The sequence below is a fragment of the Mchenga conophoros genome, linkage group LG7 (assembly GCF_057382185.1).
Source record: "Mchenga conophoros isolate Kocher_MC1m ecotype Shallow Benthic linkage group LG7, M_conophoros_male_GT1.1, whole genome shotgun sequence".
In the NCBI taxonomy this organism is placed as follows: Eukaryota; Metazoa; Chordata; class Actinopteri; order Cichliformes; family Cichlidae; genus Mchenga; species Mchenga conophoros.
Window position 1 is genome coordinate 47,050,789 of NC_140532.1, and position 26,519 is coordinate 47,077,307.

At 38.5% G+C, this 26,519-nt stretch overlaps 1 protein-coding gene across 1 annotated transcript in view; it reads right to left on the reverse strand.

The window, feature by feature from the left end:
- Positions 1–26,519, reverse strand: part of astn2 (astrotactin 2) — a 303,910-nt gene that overhangs the window by 183,366 nt on the left and 94,025 nt on the right. The window contains exon 4 of the mRNA XM_085279739.1: positions 13,551–13,703. Coding sequence (XP_085135865.1) covers positions 13,551–13,703 — 153 coding nt within the window. The remainder of the gene's footprint in view (positions 1–13,550; positions 13,704–26,519) is intronic.

The window sequence follows — 26,519 nt, forward strand, 5'->3', positions numbered from 1 at the left end:
AACTTTCAGCAAGGAATTTGTATTCGCACTGTTAAATTTTTATATAGCTTTAATGTACATAAAAACCAGCTTCTTGTTTAAGTGAAAATAAAAGGAAGGTTGTCTTTTTGCACTAGTAATGTTGTGGAGTTGTATTTTGTCTCGCATCAATTATATCGTCAGTTATATCGTTATCGCAAATTTTCAAATATATATCGTGATAAATATTTTTGGCCATATCGCCCTGCTCTACTTCTTTGTAAATAAATAAAGAATATAGCAATCTAACAGCTGTAAAAATCAAAAGTAAAAAGAAGAATATTTAATAAAATAGACAAAGACACATTTCAATATATTCTGGCTAAAGTTCAGCTGCAGTTCAAGCATACTTGCAAGCCACCGGTGTTGGTGGTGAAAGGAATAAAATGTGTGCATGTACTTTTAAAATGTTTAGTAGACAGACTCAGAATTAGCCATGATGAAGAAAGGTCCATGCTGGCCACTGAGGTTCAACAAAATGAAAAGTTTAAGGCAAAATGTGACTCTCATTTAAGTTCAGCTATAGTTCCTCCACTCCCTCCATTAGTCTCTCCAAATGTTCGGTCTCACGCTCCCTCCTCTCCTCCAGCTGTTTGGATATATCTCTATGGCACATCTAGTGTATGTTACTAACTTCCAGAACTATTGGGAGGCTCTATGATCTGCCATTGCTGTAAAAGACAAAAAGATTCATTGGAGTGAATGGAGATGACGTGACTGTTCAATTCAGCGGTTCAGATGGTGGTACTAACAAAAAGACTAGAGGCCAAACTGGAGACGGCAGAGTTAAGGATGTTAAGATTTTCACTGGGAGTGACCAGAATGCACAAGATTAGAAATGAATATATTAGAAGGAAAGCGCAACTTGAGTAGTTTGGAGAAAAAGTTAGGGAGGCAAGGTTGAAATGGTCTGAACTCATGCAGATGAGGGTTAGTGTGGGTATATCGGACAAAGGTTGTTGGATATGGAGGTGCCAGGGAGGAGGAAAACAGGAAGATCACAGAGAAGATTTATGTGTGCAGACAGTTGGTGTGACAGATGAGGATGCTGTCAATAGGGTGAGATAGACAAAGATGATTTGCTGTTGCAAACCCAAAAGGAGTTGTTGTTGCTTCCGGAAAGAAGAGGAAAAATAGGTAAAGGATTTACTGGGTCTGTCTGGTCATAAACTACAAGAAAGCTACGACAGTGCAAAGAAAGCTGAAGAGAACAGTGTATGGAATCTAACTCATTAGCTGAGTAGCCAAACAATGACTTTAAAATATTCTTCCACTTGAAAATTTTCGTCAACATAGATGCATGTACCTGCTCTATATGTTTACAGGGTAGCTTTAAAATGTAATAACAGTATACTATATCATGTAGCAATCCTAACTGACAATATAAGGTTAAGTGTTGCTTTTCTAGAATACCGTTATACAGACACAGATCAATAAAGACAGTCCTTCACTCTTTCAATGTGAGGGAGCACCAGTTGTGAGAAAAGTGACCTTTAATAGGTCAGGGTACACTTGTCAGTGTTAGTTTAAAAGCAAAAGAAAAGAAGAAGTGAGAGGGGAATAAACAGATGTCAGCACTGTAGCTTTACAATAGCTAGGATGAATGGTGACAGGTGTGTAAACAAATACTCTAATTTATACTTTGCAATCGTATGATGCATTTGGCTTCAGTTAGATTCCCGTGACTTTGGGAGCAAGACAAATTGACCTGACTTACTGCTTATGTGTGTACTGTAAAGTACACACTGCACTTTTCTGTAGGTAGGATAAGATATTGATGCTCTGTGCACAAGAAGTGTGCCTGTGAGTAAGCTGAGCTGACAGAAGAACCAGTCCCCACATGGCTCAACAACTGGCAATCACATTAAAACACAGCTGTATTCAGCAGTTAGACTGTGTAAGACCAGCAAACTAAATATTTTCAGCTCAAACTCAATATAAACTGGCATCCACATTCATACAAAAGGGAAAGTATGTAAATCTGCCATTTATAATGCAAAAGGCAAACGCAAATGTAAGAAGTTGCAGTCATTTGATTTAGTTTCACAAGAAAAGACTTAAAGAAACATGTATGCAAGAGGATAAAAACATTATAGTTTATAGCAATTATAGAAATCCCTTGCAAGTTTGATATAGGTTGCATTCATTTAAAAAAACTGACCGTTCTTCATTGTTTAAGGATCAGGAAGAAAGGCCTGAGGTGTTCCATCCAGCTACACAGCACCAAGCAAAAGAGATTCAGTTATATAAATTAGAAAATCAGAGAGATAGGAGGGAATCCAGATGGTACAATCTATGATTTAAACTGTTTGGTTTCGGTTCCAGTCTGTCTATTTTTAAGGAGAAACTGTATGTTGGTAAAGGATGCCCACAGGTAAAGTGATGGTGGGATGATGCTTCTCTCATTCATTTTTCTTGTATCTCTCATTCTCCCACTGTTCTGTTAGCACATTCAAAATATTCCCAATCAATACTGCTCCACTCTGCTGCTGGTGGTTGTACCTCTAAGAACTGCACAAACACACACACACACGCAATCCAATTACACACACAAAAAAAACCCCAGGCCTGCTGATAAGTTATTACAGAGGGCATTGCATTATAAGTGCCACTGACACATTTTACAGCCTAAATTTATGAGTTGCTACCTGATAAAATGGAGAGAAAGGACTTGAAAGGGTGGGAGGCTTAACAATGTACCACTTGGCTCTTGCACACAAACGGTTCAGTGTTTGTGCACTCATCTCTATATATTTTTTAATTGTATCTAACCAGCATCAAGAGCATACCAGCCAATTTAAAGCTAATAAACAAACGGTAATTTGTAAGGAGACCAGTCAGGGAATTTAGAGGTGTTATTATGGAAAAGGTGAGATGGGATTTGAGCTGGGGCTGTGGGCTGAGTAATTTTAGATGAAGGCCCTTGGCAGCTTGCTGTATTCCGATTCCTCATCTGTTACTGGCAACACAGTGCAGAGCACAGCCATTAAGGTTAAAACATTATTGGCTTGCCACTGTAGCTATCCTAGGATACCCCTTGTTGTCTTTATAATCATCCCTGATAGAATTAACACTTTTATAATAAGTTAAAACTTAGCATACAGCTGATCCAGAATCCAGTGCTCTTAGTTGGTAACCTGGATATAAAGCACAGTTTTATACTTCTGTAAGGTAAGGGCAATTTTATTCAGATTTTTTAAATTAGAAATTGAAAACATATGTCATTTGCTTTAGGTAAACATATTCATGTAAACTTCCATGAAAGCGCTTATTTAGCAGCAAAATAGCCCCAAAAGTCCCAGACTGCTGGAATAAGGCTGAGATCTGAACGCTCACCAATCCATGACTAATGTTTTGGGGTTTTTTTCTATCCAGGTATTCTTTTGCTGCAATGGCAGTGTGTTTATTACCTGCTGTAGGAAAAAAAAAAGCCATAACCAATGAGACACTTTCCAGATGATATTATAGATCCAAAAAGAGCTTGAGCAGAGCTTCCACCGTGTTATTCAGATGGCTGTAGATACATACTGTTGTATTTTTCCTCAAGACATACTTTATACATAGTGATGACAATTTAAAATAAAAACTTCAGTCAGCTTTTCTCCATTTCCCTTCTTTAAGAATGGGTCTTGACTGCCATTCTTCAAATGAGACCATTTATGATGAGGCTTCAGCAAACAGTATATGGATCAACCGATGGGCCAGATCCAAGTCCTGTATCAGATCTTCACCGTATTTTTGTCCTATTTCTTAATGATATGACTTTTAGATGCTGCTCATCTGCTGTAGATAGTAGATTCACATTTCTCTGAAAACAGTCAGGCACCGGGCACCTAAAATGAAAGACTTCCAGAAAGCGGAGAGACCCTCTGCTCAAGGTCACTTTAAAAAAATGTGTTTCCTTGGAAGTAAAAATACAAGGAAAATATAAAGAAAGGAGGGGTGGCTCAAGACATTTGCACAGTATTTTATATGTTTGTGATTTTGCTGATCTCTTCAAGCAATTTAGCTACTTTAGTTATATTTAGTTACGTAAAAAAACAACAACAAAAAAACTTCCTTTATGACTCACAATAAGTAATAGTAATGCATCTTCAATAAGAGTAATGCATCTTCTTTTTTTTCTTTTTTTTTGTCCCGTTTGGATCTTTAGCCATCAGAATTGTTGTCTTAAGGCCAAGAAAGATGCCAAGCGGATTTATTTTACCAAGTGGATCATCGTGGCCTTGCCATATTGGTCCATTTGATTGACCTTTATTATAATTATGAATTTATTTTATTTTCGGTTGCTACAAACGGGACAGACATGACTGGGGGATAGGACAGGAAGAAAGAATGAAAGAAAGAGAGGGAGAGAAAGAAAACCAAAGGGGAGAAGAGACGGTGAGAAAGGGGGGAAGAAGGAAAAAAAACAAACAAAACAGCTGGATCACCTGTATGGAGAAAAAAAAAACAGAAGAGAAAGCAAACAACAAAGAGCAACATCATAAAAAAACAGCACCATCACAATAAACTAGCTAGCAGTAGATAACAGTAGATACTAAATATTAAACGATATTGTGCAGCACGCAAGATAGACAGCGTACAATGTGCTTTGAGGCAGCAGCCAAGAAAGGTGTAGTCCGCGTCTGTGAACACCCGTGTGTACACCTGTGTGCACACCTGTGTGCATACCTGTGTGGATCAGCATGCTTGTATTCCAAAGGTTTCTCCATGTAACGATCTGCTAGGGAGTGTGGGGAGCCATAGCCCCGTCCACCAGGGTATGAAGCAGGTATGGAGGAGATCCAGGCCCCAGATATCCAGAGGCCCCAGAGTACGAGGACCCGAGGGGGGGGGGGGGGGGGGGGACCGTGCCACCCTCCTGGGAAGAGCTGAGTAGAGCCCCAAACGAAAGGTTACCCCGCAGCTACGGAGCAGAGGCCAGAGGGGGTTGCAGTGGCGTGCCCGCGGGTTCTGCCGGCAGCCAGCTGTGCCAGAGAGGACCGAGCTTCAGGCCCAGAGGCCAGAGGGCATCCCATCCCCCGGAAGGAGCCCAGCCGGGCCACAGGCCTGATGACATACCGATTTAAAGCAATCCTAAAATAAGCAGGCGAGTAAGAAAGTGAAGCTGTTTAGAGGTGGGAAGTAACAAAGTTACTGATATGAAACAGTTACTGCTATGTAACAAATTCTACTTATGTACAGTAACAAATACTTTTTACTGTACATAAGTAGAATTTCAGATTTGTACTTTAGTATTTATTTTTCTGTCAACTTTGAATTTAACTGCACACATTTTAAGACAAATATCTCCACTTTCTACTCCTGATATTTTGAAAATAGGCTTGTTACTTTAGGTTTAATGCATGTGAATTGAGTTGGATTTTTTTTTCATGTCACTGTGCACCTCAAACTGGTTTGAACCTAAATGAGTGGAACAATAACAATAACAATCCTATTGGTGTATCCATTATTGGTGCTTATCACACAGAGCAAACTGAAATAGGCAAAAAATATAATTTAAGCGTCATTTATAGCACTACACTCAGGGCTTAATGATGAACTGTGGCCAGTGTTTGGTTGGTTGCAACACTTTCGTCAAAGCAACAGAAGGGGAATGAGCAAAAAGGAAGTAGCATTTTTAAAGTGGCAGGTGATTTCAAATGTAGCATTTCTAACTACTCAACAAATCACAGACACACAAACTGTTTCTGCGCAGTTTGTCATACAGTGTTTCAGCTAACTAGAGGTACACGGTTGCTTTATTTCCCAGGGAGAGAAAAGAATGAGTGATAACCACTCAGGGATGTAGGAAGGAGATGACAGGAGAGGAAAAAGAGAGATTATTTTTAGACAGTCATTTTAGAATAGACATTTAGAGTTGACTGTGGTGAAGTTAACAGTGATGTTGATCACTGTTAACTTCACCACTGAATTAAGTTTGCTAAATCCACAAAGAAAAATGAATCTCAGTGAGGCAGCAGCAAAGGTCATCTGCAGCTTCTACATGAAGCTCATACTGAAGCTTAAAATCACAACCATAGAAATTCTTTTTTTGTAGAAATGACTGATTTTTTTAAAGTGACTCTTTTCCCCACATTACTACAGTACAGTGGTCCCTCGCTATAACGGGGTTCACCTTTTGCGGTCTTGCTGTTTTTTGTGTGCAATTTTGCATGTTCTTTTTTGTTTGTTTTGGTTTTACGTACATACATACAGCGGATTGTGTTCTGCATCCTGATTGGCTGTAGACCATTGTCAATCAATCTCACGCCGTGTCTCCTATACGGTACAGAGCACGTTCAGCTTGTCAAATTTACCTAAATCTTCAATCGCTAGCAGTGTGACTCTGAAGTGCTGTACTGTATGTTTGTAAGTTTTCTCCTCAACTATCACAACAATGTCAACGAAATGTTTTATACCGTCAAAGGCAACCGCCTCTCTCTGAGAAAAGTGTGTAAAGTGTGTAGTGAGGGGTTTCACAGCCTTAAAACATCTATAATAATTACAAAAAAATAAAGTTGGCTACTTCGCGGATTTCACCTATTACAGGTTATTTTTAGAACGTAACTCCTGCAATAAACGACCACTGTACAACCAACCTGTCAAATCACACTTTTGACCCTTGACTATTAATATTCCTGGGTAGGTGTGGAGGTAAAGTCACTCATGTAGGCAAAAGCAAATAGAAGAACTTTTCTTCATGTTATTTTATATTCCATTTGTTTTTCTCTGCTTCCGTTCTACATAACAGATGTTTAAGCTGTGTGAATTAATTAGAATTAGAATTTTGAAATAAAGCCTATTGATATGACAGCGGCGGTTCTGTTGGCAGTGTACAAAAAATAGCTCCTGGAAGAGTTGTTACTTTTACACCAATTCCATTTCAGAACTGGTGCTTCTTCACTTTCACTTGAGTAAAGACGTTGACCCATTTAGAGTATTTTTTAACACAAGTATCAGAACTTCAACTTGAGTGCAGAATGTCTTATACTATTACCACCTCTGCCTGTGGTTTCAACACCTATGATCTCCATTTGTGTAATTTTATTTGGTTCTCCACCTTCACTTTAACAAGACAGAGCACCCCAAAATTATACAAGTTACTTTCACAGTCAGCAATAGAAAGCTACTGGTCAATTGAGCATGGCGGTTTTTGTTACTACTTTTTATGCATGTGAGGTTTATTTTTTGTGGAGTCTATAAATTATACATAACCTTGATTTGCTAAAGAATATGAACAAAGTCTCTTACGTGTTTTTTCTTTTCTCTCAACAATAAAATACCAGCATAGATAATAAAAAAAAATGCTCACATCCAAAAACAACCTGCAACCTGAATATTGATGCTGCTGCTGTAGGCAACATCAAAGAATATCCCCAGACTCTTTGACTCAAACTATCAAAGACTGTGGTTAGTACTAAGTAGTGGTACTGACAGATTATAGCAAAAGGTGGGCTATGAAAACAATACTTTAGAATTTGCTATGAGTAAACTTAACAGCTTGATCTTTGGCTGCCTTTATTTAGTTAGAAAATGCATTTGAAAATAGACAGGGGCAGTAGTAAATATGTGAACAACATTTCAGGACCTACATCACACCCACAACCCACAAGGGCACATTCCTTAAAGAGAAAGGTCGCTCAGGTTATCGCTTCAGCTCAGGTTTTACCTTGTTTTCTTAACCAACCAGGCAGCCACTGGTAAATGTGGATAAACACATTCAGAACAATATATACAGTCAAATCAGTGATCTTCAACGGATCATTCAGTAACGATATCAATTAACACTTTGCTAAATAAACTCTTAAAATTGCTTCTAAGCTGAATGACATTGTTGTACTCTCCACTGAACTTTATGTTTCTAATAAATACAGCAAAGTACAACAGACTTTCACTACAAGCATTTATTTTTAGGCAACAAACCAAATTACTAAAATTAACCCATTAAACCAGTATCTAACAACAAAGTCAAGAGACATTCAGCTTAACAAATATCATTAGTTTCTCTTTATGGTAAGTAACTCTGAAGCTTAAAACGAGGCAGCAAGGCATCTGAACCAAGTTAGGGCCTGAGTTGTAAACAGCAGAACAAACAAAGACAGGGTCTTTGCTGATCATCAACTATAAGTCTGAACTTCATTTAATCTATCATCTTACCCCAGCAAAGATATTTTGTAGCAAATTTCTAAAATTTCTAAAATAACTCTCTTTTTCTAATTACTTTGATGATTCTGATCAATATATTGGACATTAATCTGAAATAATATCCTACATTTGCACAGCCCTTTAAAAAAGAGCCTGAAAAGCTTAATAATAACTTTTCAGAAACAACAAAGGACATAAAAAATATTTGAAAACTTAATGAGTAATAATGAGTAATACATTTTAATAGACAGTGTTTAAACAACCACCTACAGTATGAATAGAGGATAACTTAGAGAAAAAGGAAGTTGGTCAGTTGTGTTGACAGAAAACTGTGTGATATAGGTGGTCTCTTGCTGGGTCTTTCACACAGAAAACACAGAGTGTTTTGACTTGGCAGTAGATCAGCTGTATGGTTTGCTGTAGAGAAATCCTAGGGGCTGCACACCCACAGCTGTAATCACTGTGTTTTGTCTGCACTGAAGATTGAAGACTACTGAAAGTGGAGCTGAGCACAGAATGAACTCAAGAACCACGGAACACAAACTCTCTGTCTTTCTCCTTATGACACACACACGCACACACACGCACGCGCGCAGGCAACAGCAGAGAACTACTTTCATGTGCTACTTCAAAGCATCAATTAAACAGAAGAAAACCTAGATAATAACCATAAGGTTATCCTCTTTGTAATGAGCCAAAGTATTCGTTGTGACACATCAAAACACCACACCGCTTCTAGCCAGCACATGGAAATGCATTAACACCACAGTGGGGAATAGAATGTGCCGCGGTGCATGCAAATAAGGGAGGAAGTTTTTAAGGACAAATCTTAATATTTGACGAAACCACAATGCGTTGTGACTTCAAAATGTTAATGCTGTCTACATCAGAGCAATGAAGTTTACATACACCAGTTCTAGTTCTTACAAACAAAAGTGTCACCCTGTAGACCTACATACAGGCTTTGAAAAGAGTACTAAGGAATGCCTGAGATGCTATTCTCATATATATATTTCTTGAAATAAAGATGGCTTGTGCCTTTTTTTGTTGTTGGTTTATTTATTTTTGCTATTTTGAGCACTACAGCACGTGTCCACTAGTTCCATCATGTTCAAGAGAAGACTTCAAACCTGGTGAACTGTCTGTTAAAGCAATAAAGTTCACCTGTCTCTTTATACCTTTGGAAGAACTTTTCCTTTGGTGGGGTTGCCCTTCAATTAATTGGGGCTGCAAAGGTCCTTTTAAAGAGGTGCCTAGATGAGTTCACCAAATGGTGGCACAACACTGGTAAAAGACAAACAAACAAACAGCTCAGTGTCTATCAGTGTGTTTGGAGACACCAAGTATCTCCAGAGCTCCTCTTTTCCAAGCTACTGAAAAAAGAGCATGCATGGTTAGCATGTCTACTCTTCCTTTTAGACCTGCTATGTACATCATGTCTTGTATTCAGAGAGAGATGCATGAAGAGGAACGTGCAATACATATCAAGGGTTTGTTTATGTATAAATGGGCTCTTTTATCAGAATGGCTTCCAAAATGGAGCGTGGCTTTCCATGTGTCACCTTGTTTTGCTGTGCGTTATTTGCAACTGCCGCGATTCATTAAACGTGTCTGCGTAAGGCATCTGACTCTGTTCATTCTGCATGAGTTGACCCGGTCACACAAGATTTCCTTCACAATACACACCAGAAGTCTCTCTTTGGAGGAAAGGGTAGCAGCTCGCAGCACTTCAATTCCAGGTCATTAGATCCAGTGTTTGTAAGGCATATCCAGCATATCTTAGTAGTACAATGGCTAGTGCATGCAATAAATTTTCTCAGGTGAAAAAAAAGAGATCATTTGGGTGTATCAGATAATTAACCTTTCTTCATAGCAACACTTCTTCAAACTCAGAAGTCTTAATAGCTTGCACAATGCAAGCATTGAGGTCATTGTGTGTAATACTATTGTTGACTTGTATCTGTGTGAAACATGGTGAAGAAAACAGGAGTTTGGCAAAGATGCTCTTAGACAGATTTAAAGTACAAGATAGATCAATTTACTATCTGCAAAAGGCTCCACTTACCATATAATATTCTAAAAAAAAAAGACAATTTAGATAGCTGCAAGCTAAACACATGTTTTGCTGATCATAATTTTCTGCCATCACCACAAGAGCAAGTAACATTTAAATTAAAGAGAAGAAAAAAAAATTATCCAGATCAAAGTTTTGGATGCAATTACATTTGCCTGAAATCTGACTAAAACGATGATGGTTTGAGCAATCAGAGTGCAGTTTGCATCATATAACTGCTTTCATTGTGCAGAACTGTATTCTTTTTCTTGATATTAGTTATTATTATCTGTAATACATTTCTATTAATGGAAACAGTGATGACTGTGTAACAGGAAAATTTATGCATAAAAAAAAAAATCTGAGTCCAGGTATGAGATGGTGCTACAAGAAACTAGGCCAATATGTGCTGACAGGGAAGCAAGAAATGTTGCCACAAAGCAAAATTTCAATATGCAGACTTGTGGATGCCAGTAGAAGAGTAGATGAACAGCTGCAGGGTTTAGCTGAGCTGACACAACTGCTACTGTAGTTTTCCACACATTCAGTTACAGTTTTTTTGTAACATCAATCTGAAGCAAGTTAACCAGCGGACTGTGATTAGTCAGCTATAACCATATTCATCGGACAATCCTGCACTCGTGCAACTCGTGTGCCCACAACACTTTGTATTTGGTCTTGTTCCAACCCCAATACAGATTCAGGCAAGAATCTACAATTCACCCTAATGACTGATCATTAATGGCATGCTTTCCCCGCCGTCTCTCAGGTTCCAGTAAAAAATGTGTTCAACTGCTGGAAATTGTTGTGTGTGCTGCTGGTTGTTGATGCCCCACGCATCATATTCTTACAGTACCTACTGTTTTTCCTCCCACTCAGACACTGAGGACAAGAGCTTTCCTATTCTGCAGACTCATCAGCTGCCTGTGTTCTCCCTATTAGCATTTTAACTTCCTGAATCTCATGTTACAAATCATCAGTATGATATAGAAACTGACTATAATGACTGCAGTGTCTTATCTAACAGTTTGGGGGGAGGGACAAAAAAACAAACAAACAAAAAAAACAGTGAAATCTTGTGCTCTTTTCTTTGTGTAGTGACACAGGGCTCAGGCTCCGGGCTCCAAATATGTCTTAAGGATAAAATGAACCTATAGTCCATAAATTTAAAATGCTTTTGGGAGTTAGACATATGATTATTCTGACTTGGGAGTGTGCCTCAATGTTTCATTTAAGAATTGCAGTGATACACAAATCCCTTCAAGTAGTAAAAAACAAAGCAAAATAAGACTTTTTTGTCTTTATTGTTACCACCCATATTCCATGGCAGATAACAATCAACCTGTGTGGTCATGTCATTTATGTCAGTGACATTATTTCCACAAGCTCAGTTAAACCAGCTCTTGTCACTTCTCATCAACTATACTTGGGCTGTATCGTGCTCTACCTGTCTGTCCCACTTAGTTAGATTTGCATATGGATTCTTGTATTGTTGCGAGAGATACACCCCAGTGTTCATGTTCATGTTACACTGCCAAACGTATTAATAGGTGATAAAAAAGAAGAAAATAAAGTGTGTGTGTGTGTGTGTGTGTGTGTGTGTGTGTGTGTGTGTGTGTGTGTGTGTAAGCATATGCAAATACACACTGCAGAAAAGAGAATTAATAAAAATTCTAAATATTCCAAGTACAAATACAAAGTTCTACCAAGCTAAGAAATAGAAAATAGAAAAGTTTCTGTCAACCCGCAATCTACTTTCCTTGGTGCTTCTCATTAAATCTGATGTAATTAATTAATTTCCCTTATGCAGCACTAACCAAAAGATATGACCAATAACTTTTCACCTTTAACTGCTCATAGTAAGTGCTTCTTCTATTATCATGTGCCCCATACTTCGACACTTGTGACACTGTTTCACCTCTAATTATATGCTCTCAAAGGAGACTCTTACTATTGACACCAGAGAGGACATCTCTCAATGACACCCTTCACTCTGTTGAGGCTACATGGATTTAATGGTAAACTTAACCTTATATCTACTACATAAGTAATGCATAACAGCAAAGGAAATGTATGTAGTACATTAGATGCTAACTTTATGGTGATAACTGTCTAGGGTATATGCTAGACCAGTGTTTTCCAACCTTTTGGTGCCATGGCACACCACCAAACAAAAATGTCACAAAAGGCATATTGATAATTTTTCCCCGTGCACCAGACATAGCGGAATTGGTTGAGTTTGTCCCCAGTATACCTTTTTTGCTTTCTTCTGATCACTACTCATGCTAGGACCTTCATCTGGGTCGAAATTTTCAGCAGGACCAAGATGAAAGCCCTAACTTTTTCTTTTCAAATATTTATCAATTTATGCGCTGTGTTGTCTCACTCACGGCATGACTATTATGTAATTTCTCCTTCGTCTTCTTCTGTTTCACTGGCAGTTGTCAACACATTTAATTAGAGCAGGTAGCTGTACTGCCCTCTAGTGGAAGAGAATGTAATTGTTCTACCCGTTACTCATGCAGGTCGCTTAGAGCAGCGGTCCCCAACCCCCGGCCCATGGACCGGTCGTTTGGTACTGGGCCACAAGAGTTGAGGCTCAGGCGTCAAATTTATGCTTTTTTATCGTTTTTTTTTTTGTTTTATTTCAGGTAAATTTCTGATAATTACTGGAGTGAACTTGTTCTTCCAAATCATATTTGATGAAATAAAGCCAAACAAATTATAAACTGACAGAAATGATAATTGATGAGGTTAAGACTGTATAGTCAATATTTAAACATGTTACTGCAGAACGTAATCGAAGTGACTCTTATAATGCATAAACAAGTGATGGTATGTCTATGCACTGTAGTGGATAAATGAAAGCCTGATACTGTAGGTTAAATGCATTGTGCATGTGACCTCTATGATGATTATGCTGAAGCAATGAAAGCACCAAAGATGTGAATGCCGAATAATGAACTGAATTCAAAACTGGATAGTCTAGTTATTCTGCATAATTTTCTGTGGACAAACTTGTGATTGTGTATGCACAGACACAGATAAATGATTAATGACTACTAATATATTGATTATTTGGACTGGAAATTACCCAGAGGACTACAGATGGAATGCACTGGTAATAAACTGTCCTGTGTATCGTTATTGTTAAACAATAAACAAAATTAAGAAATTATCACCCCATCATTATCACTTAGGTCACAAACTATTAGTATCAAGTGGAAAGGATTAACACATACTGTCCAGTATATAGCGTAAAATGAAAAGGAACATGCAAATCCTCTTGTGGTGTCTGTAGTATGTTTTTAACAAAAAATTCAAATTTTTTAATGACTTTGTGTCCTACCTCTGGTATGGCTCAGGACCCTCCGGCGGCCTGTTGACGAGCTGTGCATGACATGCTGGTAGTGAGACATGTCTGTTGGAGTGTTGGGAACACGGAAACTGTCCTGGAATCTCTGCATCAAATCCTCGACTGACTCGGTGTTTGGGTCAATGGCTATGAAAAAGAGATGCAAAGTGAAAATGGCAGCCATGTCAAAAGGCTTTAAAGTAACACTGTGACAAATGCTCAAGATATTCTAAAGAGATATGCACGGATACAAAGAAGCAAAACAAATGTAGCTTGCATTCTTTTTTGTTTTTTAGGAAAGATGGGGGATTAATGTCTGATATACATGTAACACTAGGTTGTGTGCCTGTGTTGATACTGTATCAAGAAAAGAAAAGAAAAGACATCTAGTCAGTTTTAGTTTTTTAGGGGTTTTTTTGGTGGGGGGTTTTTTGTTTTGGGGTTTGTTTTTTTTCCTGGACTTTAAATGATTCCATCAATTCAATATTGCCTCATCTCTACAGGGATCCTGCCAGCGCTTCCCCTGATGGCTCAGTTTCACTCTTCCTGATGAATGACTCCAAAACAACTGGTTGTGGGGAAAGCAGGGAGAACAGAAAGAGCAGGTTTTTTTCTTTACAGATTGAATTTAACAATAGAAAGGACAAACAATTTCTATGACTTGTTCAGATGTCCTGGCTCATTTACAACAACAAAAAAGAGAACAGAAAACATTACGAGTTAAGACTATTTTCCTCTTATTGCTTCCGAAGCACACAAAAAGATTGAAACTGAAACATTAGATAAACACACACACACACACACACATATATACATATACATATATATTAGGAGTGCAACGATACACAAAATTCACGGTTCGGTTCGATACTTTGGTGTCACAGTTCGATATTTTTTCGATACAAAAAAAAAGTTCATGCTTTTTTAAATTTGTAATTTATTAAAATTATAAATATATATTTTAACTCAAAAGTACAGTTTTTAAATTTAATGTTGCTGAAACAACAAAGTAATAATAAATAAATAAATATATCTGATCGAGAAATCACTCATCTTTGGAAAAGAGCGTTTATTACAGAGAAATGGCTCTTTCCAAAATAAAAGCTATACTATACGCTTCTTCTGGGCTATATTCTCAGCAGCATATTAAACATATCAGGTCCCCATAAGGAGAATCATGTGCTAACGGCTGTCTAAATGACTCGGGTAAAGTTTGTAGCATGCATGCTTGTTGTTTTTGTCTGCTTCCACTTGTCTTTGCACTAGGATGATGTCAGAATAAATGTGCAGTCATATTCGTTGTGTTCCCACTAGTGCTGTCAGCTTTAATCTCGTTGAAATGACGTTAACGCCACAACAGGCAAATCTCCGTTAACCAGCTACCGCGGATCGCCCCGTGCGTGGGGCTGGACCGCCAACACGTTAACGAGCTAACTGCGCTAACACACTAGTTCCCACCAATGTAATTGAGCATTGCGTGGCACATCCGACATACTGTTTTACTTTAGTCCATGACGCGCTTACCTTCAGGGTCATACGTCACATGAAGACCAAAATAGTTCCAAACGCTACATCTGAATGAGGGTGGGGGAGGTTCAATTTGCCATGTTGCAAGGAGAGCTTAACTTATGTCTGCTAGCTTGCCCTGCGCTCAGTGAATCTATATATATATATATATATATAGATATATATACAGTGGGGCAAAAAAGTATTTAGTCAGCCACCGATTGTGCAAGTTCCCCCACCTAAAATGATGACAGAGGTCAGTAATTTGCACCAGAGGTACACTTCAACTGTGAGAGACAGAATGTGAAAAAAAAAAAATCCATGAATCCACATGGTAGGATTTGTAAAGAATTTATTCGTAAATCAGGGTGGAAAATAAGTATTTGGTCAATAACAAAAATACAACTCAATACTTTGTAACATAACCTTTGTTGGCAATAACAGAGGTCAAACGTTTACTATAGGTCTTTACCAGGTTTGCACACACAGTAGCTGGTATTTTGGCCCATTCCTCCATGCAGATCTTCTCGAGAGCAGTGATGTTTTGGGGCTGTCGCCGAGCAACACGGACTTTCAACTCCCGCCACAGATTTTCTATGGGGTTGAGGTCTGGAGACTGGCTAGGCCACTCCAGGACTTTCAAATGCTTCTTACGGAGCCACTCCTTTGTTGCCCGGGCGGTGTGTTTTGGATCATTGTCATGTTGGAAGACTCAGCCTCGTTTCATCTTCAAAGTTCTCACTGATGGAAGGAGGTTTTGGCTCAAAATCTCACGATACATGGCCCCATTCATTCTGTCCTTAACACGGATCAGTCGTCCTGTCCCCTTGGCAGAAAAACAGCCCCATAGCATGATGTTTCCACCCCCATGCTTCACAGTAGGTATGGTGTTCTTGGGATGCAACTCAGTATTCTTCTTCCTCCAAACACGACGAGTTGAGTTTATACCAAAAAGTTCTACTTTGGTTTCATCTGACCACATGACATTCTCCCAATCCTCTGCTGTATCATCCATGTGCTCTCTGGCAAACTTCAGACGGGCCTGGACATGCACTGGCTTCAGCAGCGGAACACGTCTGGCACTGCGGGATTTGATTCCCTGCCGTTGTAGTGTGTTACTGATGGTGACCTTTGTTACTTTGGTCCCAGCTCTCTGCAGGTCATTCACCAGGTCCCCCCGTGTGGTTCTGGGATCTTTGCTCACCGTTCTCATGATCATTTTGACCCCACGGGATGAGATCTTGCGTGGAGCCCCAGATCGAGGGAGATTATCAGTGGTCTTGTATGTCTTCCATTTTCTGATGATTGCTCCCACAGTTGATTTTTTCACACCAAGCTGCTTGCCTATTGTAGATTCACTCTTCCCAGTCTGGTGCAGGTCTACAATACTTTTCCTGGTGTCCTTCGAAAGCTCTTTGGTCTTGGCCATGGCGGAGTTTGGAGTCTGACTGTTTGAGGCTGTGGACAGGTGTCTTTTATACAGATGATGAGTTCAAACTGGTGCCATTCATACAGGTAACGAGTGGGGGACAGAAAAGCTTCTTACAGAAGACGTTACAGGTCTGTGAGAGCCAGAGATTTTCCTTGTTTGAGGTGACCAAATACTTATTTTCCACCCTGATTTACGAATAAATTCTTTACAAATCCTACCATGTGGATTCATGGATTTTTTTTTTCACATTCTGTCTCTCACAGTTGAAGTGTACCTCTGGTGCAAATTACTGACCTCTGTCATCATTTTAAGTGGGGGAACTTGCTACACAATGTTTTTGACACATCTTAGGCCTTCGATATATGCAACCTCTAATGATTTCACTGTCTGCAGGCATTAACAGTGGCTGTAAAAAAGAAATCCTTCAAGGAAAACTGTGAAAACAGCTCTGTCCCCAAACTTACAGTACAGCCAACTCCAAATGATGTGGCCATTCATCACCCCAACTACCAGTACCCCCACCTATCATCATCATCTTTTGATCTGTCAGTCTGGCTCTGAGGTGCGCTCTGTCCATGAATAATGGTGATGTGGTGCTCCCAGTCGATGCTCATCATACATGCCAATGAGGAGGCAAAAGCAGAGAAAGAGGGAGATGAAGAAGATGGAGGTTAAAGTGAGGAGGCAGAAGTATTTACACTGATTTTGATTTTAAATGCAACCAGTAGCAGAGGCAATGCAGGTTGCTAGAGAACAAAATACTATCTTTGAGTCATATGTATTTGTTTCAAAACATTTGTGGTTAAACTGAGCTGAATATAACTATGCTTTCTAGAAACCACCACATCCCCAAATGTGCCTTATGTGTCCTATCTTCAAGCCACCAAGTAGATACACTCCCTTGATAAATTACACACAAAGGATTATGTTCATAATGTCCATTTGTTTCAGACACAGCTTTATTCTAGATATCTGAAATACTATTTGGTGTTTCACATAAAAAAATAACGCCATGCAGCATCACCCCTCTGTTAGCTTTGCATATATATTTGTAACTTTATTACTTTGTCTGACACAGTAAACAGCAATAATGAAGTGCACTGGACACAATATCTTTAAGCTCCTTGGCCAGGGTGTTACTTTATTGAGTAATCCAGTGGCTCCCAGTCGATGTGCATCATACATGCCAATGAGAGGGCAAAAACAGAAGAGGGAAATGAAGAAAACGGAGGTTAAAGTGGCAAGTTATTTAAGTATTTACACAGATTTTGATTTAAAAAATAGATTTTGGGTGTAGTTTTGGTTTTAAATGGAACCAGGAACAGAATAATATGTCTTTGAGTCATAAGTATTTATTTCTAAACATGTGTGATTAAACTAAGTTGAATATACTATTATTATTTCACATCAAAATACAACCTGATGCAATAGATAAGAGGAAGAGATAGAGGCATACATGCATTTTGGTTTATGCCCATGCATTTAAATTTAGGTGTTCTTTTTAAATTTCCAGACACCATTCATCCCCAAACAGATCCTTATTTGTGCTCTAGGTTCATGCCAAAAAGCAGATGCAAAGAATTATGTTCATAACGTCCAACTTGTAACAGACAAGCCTTTTTTTAAATGTTTGAATAATTATTTGGTCCTTCATATTAAAACAAAACAATACCATGCAGTATTAGCCTGTGCTAGATAATTCCTACTTTTGTGTAACTTTCTTCTGACACAGTAAACAGCAATAATGAAGCACACTGGCCACCGTGTGTTTAAGCTCTTCTGTCTGGTTGTTAGCCTATTTAGTGATCCAATACTTATAAACATGTAATGACAAAAGCAATGTCAATTATGCAGCAGTGTCAGTTGCTACATAACTGATATTAAACATTAATATCGATTACGCAACAAATGTACTTTTAACCTAAAATTAAAAGAGAACCAAACACGATGCTGTTGTTCATTGTTTACACACAGCTGTGTGACAAATTAAAGGAAAGTGGGGTACTGGTTGTGGGAACTGCTGTCCCATAAATCAGTTCCTAATCTATCACAGGTTTTTATTTGAGCTGAGCTCTAGTGTCCCATAGATAAGACATCATCTTTCTGGAAGAGACAGCTCTGGTTAGATGTTCCAAAACACAATTTTTAATCATAAAAGCATAAATAAAGCAAACGAATTAAGTAACAATATACAAATGGTTGACCCAAACCACGTCTAGCTATAGTAGTCAAGATACAGCATTGTGTACAGATGAGATCCCAGATGCCCAGAAGGCAGCCAACATGCAGTTGACCTAAAGGTAGCCTAAGGGGGTAAAAAAAAAGAACTGCATCTTCAGTGTAAGTCTTAGGAAAATGGCAATATTGTATTCATTTGTTAAGAAGAAATATGCACTGATAATCAGTGCAGGGGAAAAAAAGGTTTTGTTCTGTATATCCGGTTCTTTCAAGTCCACCACTATACTGGACCCCAAAGGTTAAAGAGACCAGATGCATAATAGCCTTAGTGAGCGCCATTAGCTGTGACATTCATGCTAGTGTTTGGTCCTCATAGTCAGCAAACAAACAACAAGGGCGGGGAATCTGTTATATAGGCTTTGATCTGTCATGACTGAGGAGAAGTTGTGATACCATGTTTAAGGTTAACTGCTTGCATGCATATTTCATGGTTTAAAAGTCTTTATCTGTTTCTTTTTTAGATCCCAAGGGAGAATAAATGTTAGAGAATAAAGAATAAATGCTAGGTCAAACAGAAGTGCTTAGAGCCACAGTCTCCTTGAAATAAATTTAATTTGTCTCGAAAGGTTGTCAAGAAACTTTCTCCTACATTTTCCCCTCGAAGAAACATACAAAATCTTAAAATAACAATTAAAAAAATGTAATTGTGAATTTATGGATGTATACTTCAGTATTGTATACAACAGGAATGACAAAAATATGTTTGCCTGTACTTTTTTTCTGTTGTCTTTCTCCAGTACAATCTCTTCCTATTTTTTGGGTCGCTCTTCATTTCTCATTTCTGTCAGAGAAAACTATCAAGATATTTTATTCTGACATTTGTTTCTCCCTAGACCCCAAGTCCACCGGCTTCTCATTTTGAGTTCAATGTCAGCTAAAGCTCTGTTGCCTCAATTTTCTCCTTTTCATCTCCCTTATCTGCAGTCACTCCCTTATCAGTGCTGAGTATGTGTTAACAGTGTCTCATAAGCAGCGGATGTCAACAGCATGCTGCCTCAGTCAACTTATTCCTGGTGGTCTCATGATGCCCACTACAAGGCAATAACAATTCTCAATTTTCTGTTATTGTTCAGAAGCACAATTCTGCTTGTTTATGGTTTATGCAGGCTTTTGCAAAAGTGTGTATTAGCTGGCATGCAATTGCTTTTGTATATAAATATTTACAGATAGCTTAACTTCTACCCACTTTTACTTCCAACTTCCTCTTTATGGAGGAAGTAGTTGCATGGAAAGCAGAGCGGTTTGCACAGAGTGATCTCCAAACCCAGCTTTCACATTTAGACTGGACTTCATATTGATATAATGATAGTGAAAATGCTATCACACCAACTATTTTCATTACAGTCACAAAGTAGGCTAATTCAAAACTTGTTAATAAATTACCTTACATACTAGCTAAATGTTAATATCTCAAAGACAAAATCTGTCCTTTTAAACTGCCATGACCATGGAAACTATCTGAGAGGAAAGTGTCTGAAGTGTCCACTCCAAACATACTGCAATCTGCCTGTTTCTCCTCCTCCATCTTTTGCAACTCACATTGTCTGGCTTCCCCTGGGAGCTCATTGTTGAGCAATCCACTAAAATAGGATCGAGGAAGGTAAAATATGCTGCAATTTGCTTTCTGATGGACATGTACTTGGTGTTCTCATTAGGTTGCAGTAAGGTGACAGGAAAGCATCACTACTCAGGCAAAAAAAAAAAAAAAAAGCGCTAGCATTTGCAAACTATTCAGTGCCAACAGTGTTCATCAACAAATAAGTAAAATCAGTAAAAATAATTAACAAGATTTACTCAGATTGCTTTTTCTTTTGTTGATGGCATTTGGTGTGCTTTTCCAAACCTATTTTTGTAGAAACAAAATTCAACTAGAGTGTTAGATTTGATCTAAATTATTCCATTTTAACATTGACAAATTTGTCAGTAATTACAAAAGAAAGCTAGCAACACGAATTAGTAAAATGTTGGGATCATAACGCAGGCTGAATTGTCATTGTTAACTTAGGACAAGACGTTTGATTATTTTATCAAAATATTAAGTAAGGTGAAAATATTTTGAAAATAGTAGAACAAAATAATGGTGGTTGATGTTGTCACAATCACCAGGGCAGATTGCATAAACTAATGTATCATGACATTTTTTTTCCACAGCAAAACTTGATGGTAAATCACTAATTTGCAGAAGCAGAGGTTTCTAAAATTGTACCGCTGGGTAAAAATCTGATACAACCATGCCTGTACCTTGACAGAAAATGAAATCCAGCACCAGGAAGAGAAACATTTGTTCTGTCAGCAAAAAGTGCATTGAAGGATCAGCTCCTCCAACAAGCCAAATGAACAATGACTAGGCCATCTTCCACTAAATTGCTGATACAGCCCATGGGAATTACTGTTTGTGAGAAACTGAAACCTTTAACCATGACTCTTTGTCTATAAATAGTGCTTGACCCTATTTCTCTTAGGCTCAAAAGACATTTCCTCTCTGCGGAAAGTCAGTGAAACACAAGGCAACATTTTCAGGCTTCTCATCCATGTCCCATGCCCTGAGGCAGGTGGTGATAAAGCATGTATTGGAGCTTAGGAGATGGCTTGGGCTCTGTTTCTATACATGCACACTAAATTGTATCTTAGCAGCTGACAATAGGTTGCTTGTCCTATTATACCCCATTTCAATCCAAACTGCTTGTTATAAAGGTCATTTATAACAAGCAGTTTAGGCTGACTTGTCCAACATGAGTTTTCATGAACTGAAATCTGGTAGGGCCTCAGCATCCACATGACAGAAAACATAACAAACAAATAAAAAAATAACAGCACCAACAAAAACAAAAATCATGGATAGACCAAAACAATTGTTGTGGTATCTACTTTCAATTCAAGCCTACCTCTTTCACATACATGTTTTAACATCTAGAGTAAGTTATGTATCTTTCCTATTCTTAGCCATCCTGCCTAGAAGCCAAACAGCATTCATATTCACGGAGGCATGCAGTCACAAGGGAAATGACGGGAATATTTGTGTAGATCTTTAGACCCTACAAACCCCTGCCGCTTTAATTTGGAGAAAGTCTGCAGGAAGAAAAGAAGCTGAGAGCCCAAGAAATTAAATTCCTGCAGATTTCAATTTTTTTATTATGTTTCAGTCTCTTCCTCACTTCCTCACATATTTTCTGTGCTTTTACCTCTGACACGCAGACGCACATGCAGACACATGCACTTCCTCTAGTCACATCTCTATTCCCCTGGCTTTCTCTCGTCTTTCACAGCTTGGGGAGCAAATGGGTACAGAGAAGATCAATGGGGGTGAGTGGGATGGTTGTGTGGGGTTGTGGGTAGGGGTTGGATACCCACTGTGATTTAATACATTTGTCATTGTTTCAATATGAACAGTCCAGTGTAGCTGTCTGGGAAGGCCTTCACAGCAGTGCTTCTGGAAGTCTGACATGTACATGAGAGAGAGTAAAAGGTTAGACAGAAACAAAGGGAAAGACAAAAGTGTCAGAGAAGACAAGGGATCCAGACATGAATGAAGAATAGCTAAAAGGGAGCCTGAGAAGGGCAGAATAGATATGGGTAGACAATGGTCGCCACTGGTGTTAAAGAAAAAAGAAATGAAGTGATGACTAGAATGAGATGCAGATAAGAGACTCAGTAGGAAGAGCACAGTGGGGTGGAAAAGGGAAGGGATGATAATGATAAGCAAAATATTCAGAGACAAAGACAAATTCAAAAACACAGGGGAATAGCACAAAAAGGGTGAAATCTTCCTAGTTAAACGATGCTGAAACATTGATTTAAACTGTACATTGACGAGAATTAGAAGCCCTTACATCTACTGGGCAGTAAGATGTAATAATTATATAAAAATGCCTCAGTTTGTGAGATGAATATGCTTCAGAGGAACAAAATCCATGTTTGACTTTGACGTTAAGACAATACAAAATGAAAATGTTGTATGTTCAAAGAACATTTGAACATTCTCAACTACTTGAAAACATCTAATGTCCCATCGTTAGACACTTTCCCTTTCTGGTCTTTCCTTCTACTTGCATATTTTAAGGCCTGTGTTGCTTGCAGAGGCAAGAATAAAGTTCTATCTATAGCTTGGTTTTTGCCACGGGCCAGAATAAAATATGAATGTGTCTCCCCGTGCTGTGCCAGTTGAACATTGCAGGCCAAGCTCTGACCTCCAACTGCTCCAGACAGGCTGAACCTCCTGACTGGTAATCACAAATAAGTCTACGTCCCAACATTGAGGAACAAAACCTGGCTTACAATAATATTTTAGATGTCCTTATCCATTATGACACAAGACTCGAAAAAATGTTTGGATAAAGTATTCTGTGAGTAAATGTTTAATAAGTAGCAATGCTACAGTCGCATGCAGCCTATTCCCAACAGGAAACACCAACTGAAAAGTATTTTTTGTGCTCAAGAAAAGCACAGGGCAGACTGAGAGCTGGAAATGATAAGCAAGATAAGACTTAAAGAAATAAATGGTAAATGGCCTGTATTTGTATAGCGCTTTACTTGGTCCTAAGGACCCCAAAGCACTTTACACTATACACAATCATCCACCCATTCCCACACTGGTGATGGCAAGCTACAGTGTAGCCACAGCCGCCCTGGGGCGCACTGACATAGGCGAGGCTGCCGGACACTGGCGCCACCGGGCCCTCTGACCACCACCAGTAGACAACGGGTGAAGTGTCTTGCCCAAGGACACAACGACCGAGACTGTCGGAGCCGGGCTCGAACCAGCAACCTTCTGATTACAAGATGAACGCCCAACTCTTGAGCCACGATCGCTCCAAATAATGCTTTTGATTAAAGTAACTTTAAAAAGTCCTGGATTAGTTAAGTTCTTCTTTTCTGTATACACTCTAACCTCTCTCAAAATGTACCTCTATAATGCTTTCTGAACACTTCTAAGTCCAAGTTTTTTAAGTGATATAACCTTGGGAGGGGTTTCTCATAACTACATTTAGCGTTTGGATGTTCTCACAGTACACCAAGCCTATTCAAATGGCACACAAATTGTGTGTGTAGAGCCCTGTTGTTTCTGGCTTTTGGAGACTGAAGAGATAGTTTTGTGTGTGCATTATGAATCCAACATAGTGAAATTTACTTGTGTTGTAACTTTAAATATAATATAGAGACAAAACTGTTCCAGGGTTAACCCCACTTTCTGTGTAGATCTCTTGTGTTATTTTTCATATTTAGAACATCCTTATAGTAAACATAATGGTTATAATATAATCACAAAACCATTAACTCTGGATATGTTCAATTGCCATACTATTATTCTTTTTTTATGATTATTAATGACACCCAGTGATTGCACAGTCAGGCAGTGATGGGGTGTCTCCATGGTAAAATGATGTTTAACTTTTGACAGTTTCCAAAGACAATGAATATTAGCAATTATTTCCAGATCTTGCCTGAGAGTTGCTAAGAAATTTCCAGCACATGTAGGAGCGGAAATGAAGCAGAAAAAACATTATGCAAATATATAATTATGATAGGGTGCCAATTTATCACACACTCAGATAATTTATCACACCCAGAAACAATTCAGTTAATTTAATATGCTGCAAGCAATAGTATTCCACAAAGTGCATATTGACCAAAGGCAGGCTGAGGAGAACAGCTGCAGTTCTGGATTTGTCTCCAATAAGCTAAAATGGAGTACCTGTTTATTTACCATTTTAAAAAGAGGTACATACAGAAGATTTAAGGTTATTTTAAGGTTATATACTAAAACTTTCACAACTTGATCTTTCACACCGGAATAAGCTTCTTAAATAATTAGTGTTTATTGTTTTGCAGATCTGAATTCCATTTCAGAAATGTATTCTTAAAAATGCATTTTAGAAATGTATTTCTGACCTACGTTGTAATTTCAAATATTATATGAATTATTTAAGATTAGGATTTTAGTGTCTGTTGTGCTATTTTTACATTTATTTTCCTTTTTTTTTTTTCCTATTTCCTTACCTATAATTTTAATGGACAGACTGTTGGGAATCATGGCAGCACAGAAACATATTGATGGCTGTGGGTGACCAGCCTTAACCACATTTCAAAAGAGTCTCATAAAGATGGCTCACGAGATGGCATGTGATCGACCACCATGTATTGATTTAGTGCTTACAAACTCATTTCTGCAGGCATTTTTTTTGTCTGGCCCTGACAAAGGCTTCATGTTGGATCAGATTACTAAGGCTTCATTTCTCAATGAGTTGCTATACACGGATTTACTGGTTTCTAGTTCCTTATTTTTTCTTTGCTGCTCAAAATGATCTCATCAGCTGTTGCACTGTGCATGGGAGGATTTGCTCATCTTGTGCTCCTCTGAAACTTCCTTACTAAACAATGCACCAGAAATTGTAGGAGACTGATGAATCTGACACAGGCCTTTTTCACACTGGAGTGGGCAAGAATGACTAGAAGTTTTTTAATCTAGCCTAGAGCTCAAAAATCTCATTTCAGTACACATTTATTGGATTTTTTGACTTACAAAATCTTAGTCTTTGAACATGTGCATCCTTAATCTTCATCATGGGATGTTTTTGTAGACTTGTGCATGCTATAGTGTGCTTTATATTGTATGTGTTTGTTGAAATACGTCACATTCATCTTACTGTGATAAATTCACATCATTAACAACACACAGCTTTACTGCTTTCTGTGGATGGGGGATAGGAAAAATGTGAAGTCTTGTCATGATTCCCATCTATTTATCACGAGGAAGGAGAGCGAGCTTGAATCAGTATTAATCAAAACATTACCCCAAGGTAGCTTGACTGTGCCAAGCTGGCATCCATTTCCCATTAATGATGTCACATTAGTGATCTGAAGCCCGACACTAGATTATTACTCTGAGTTCAATTAAGGCTCAGTAAACACTTAATAACTTTGGCAGTGAATATGGAGTTGTTGATGACAATAATAACAATACTTCCCTTTTTCCCTTTTGGTTTCAAGTGGGTGAGTGCAGCCCCAATAATGAAGGACTTTAAGAATGCACAGTTAAGAATATATGTGAAATAAATGTCAAACAAAGTTTTTGCCAGACTGTACCTAGTTATTACTGCAATAAATAACAAAGAGCCACATGCCTATATGATTCAACGCTGCTTTCCTTGAGGACACTGAGAAGTCTTGGATACAGTAATTACTGTTTTGTGGTTTCGTTGTAATATTTAGAAACAGTTATATATTTTGCTAGATGTTTTCTGGTCCTGTGTTCTTGCTATAGAAAAAAAAGTGGGAAAAGAAACATTAACTTACAGATCCATTATTCTTAGAAAAAATGTGCTTTTACTCAGATTGGGGGTAGCTGCTCCATAGGGGGCAGGGAACTTAAAAATCTACTGTAGCAGCAGGATCTTCTGTCTAAATGCATTCTTCTCTTTTGTCTATTTTAAGCAAAACTTAGCCACATATCTGAAGATGTAAAATCTAAGTATCATCCCGATGATTCTCAGTGGGTTACATGTGCTGTCCAAGGCTTCATCAGTGTTTACATGGCTGCATGCCAAATATCCTTGGGTAAGATACTAACCCCATGTTTGCCTACTGGTGGTGGTCAGAGGGCCCGGTGGCGCCAGTGTCCGGCAGCCTCGCCTCTGTCAGTGCGCCCCAGGGCAGCTGTGGCTACAATGTAGCTTGCCATTGCCAGTGTGTGAATGTGTGTGTGAATGGGTGAATGACTGAATGTAGTGTAAAGCGCTTTGGGGTCCTTAGGGACTAGTAAAGCGCTATACAAATGCAGGCCATTTACC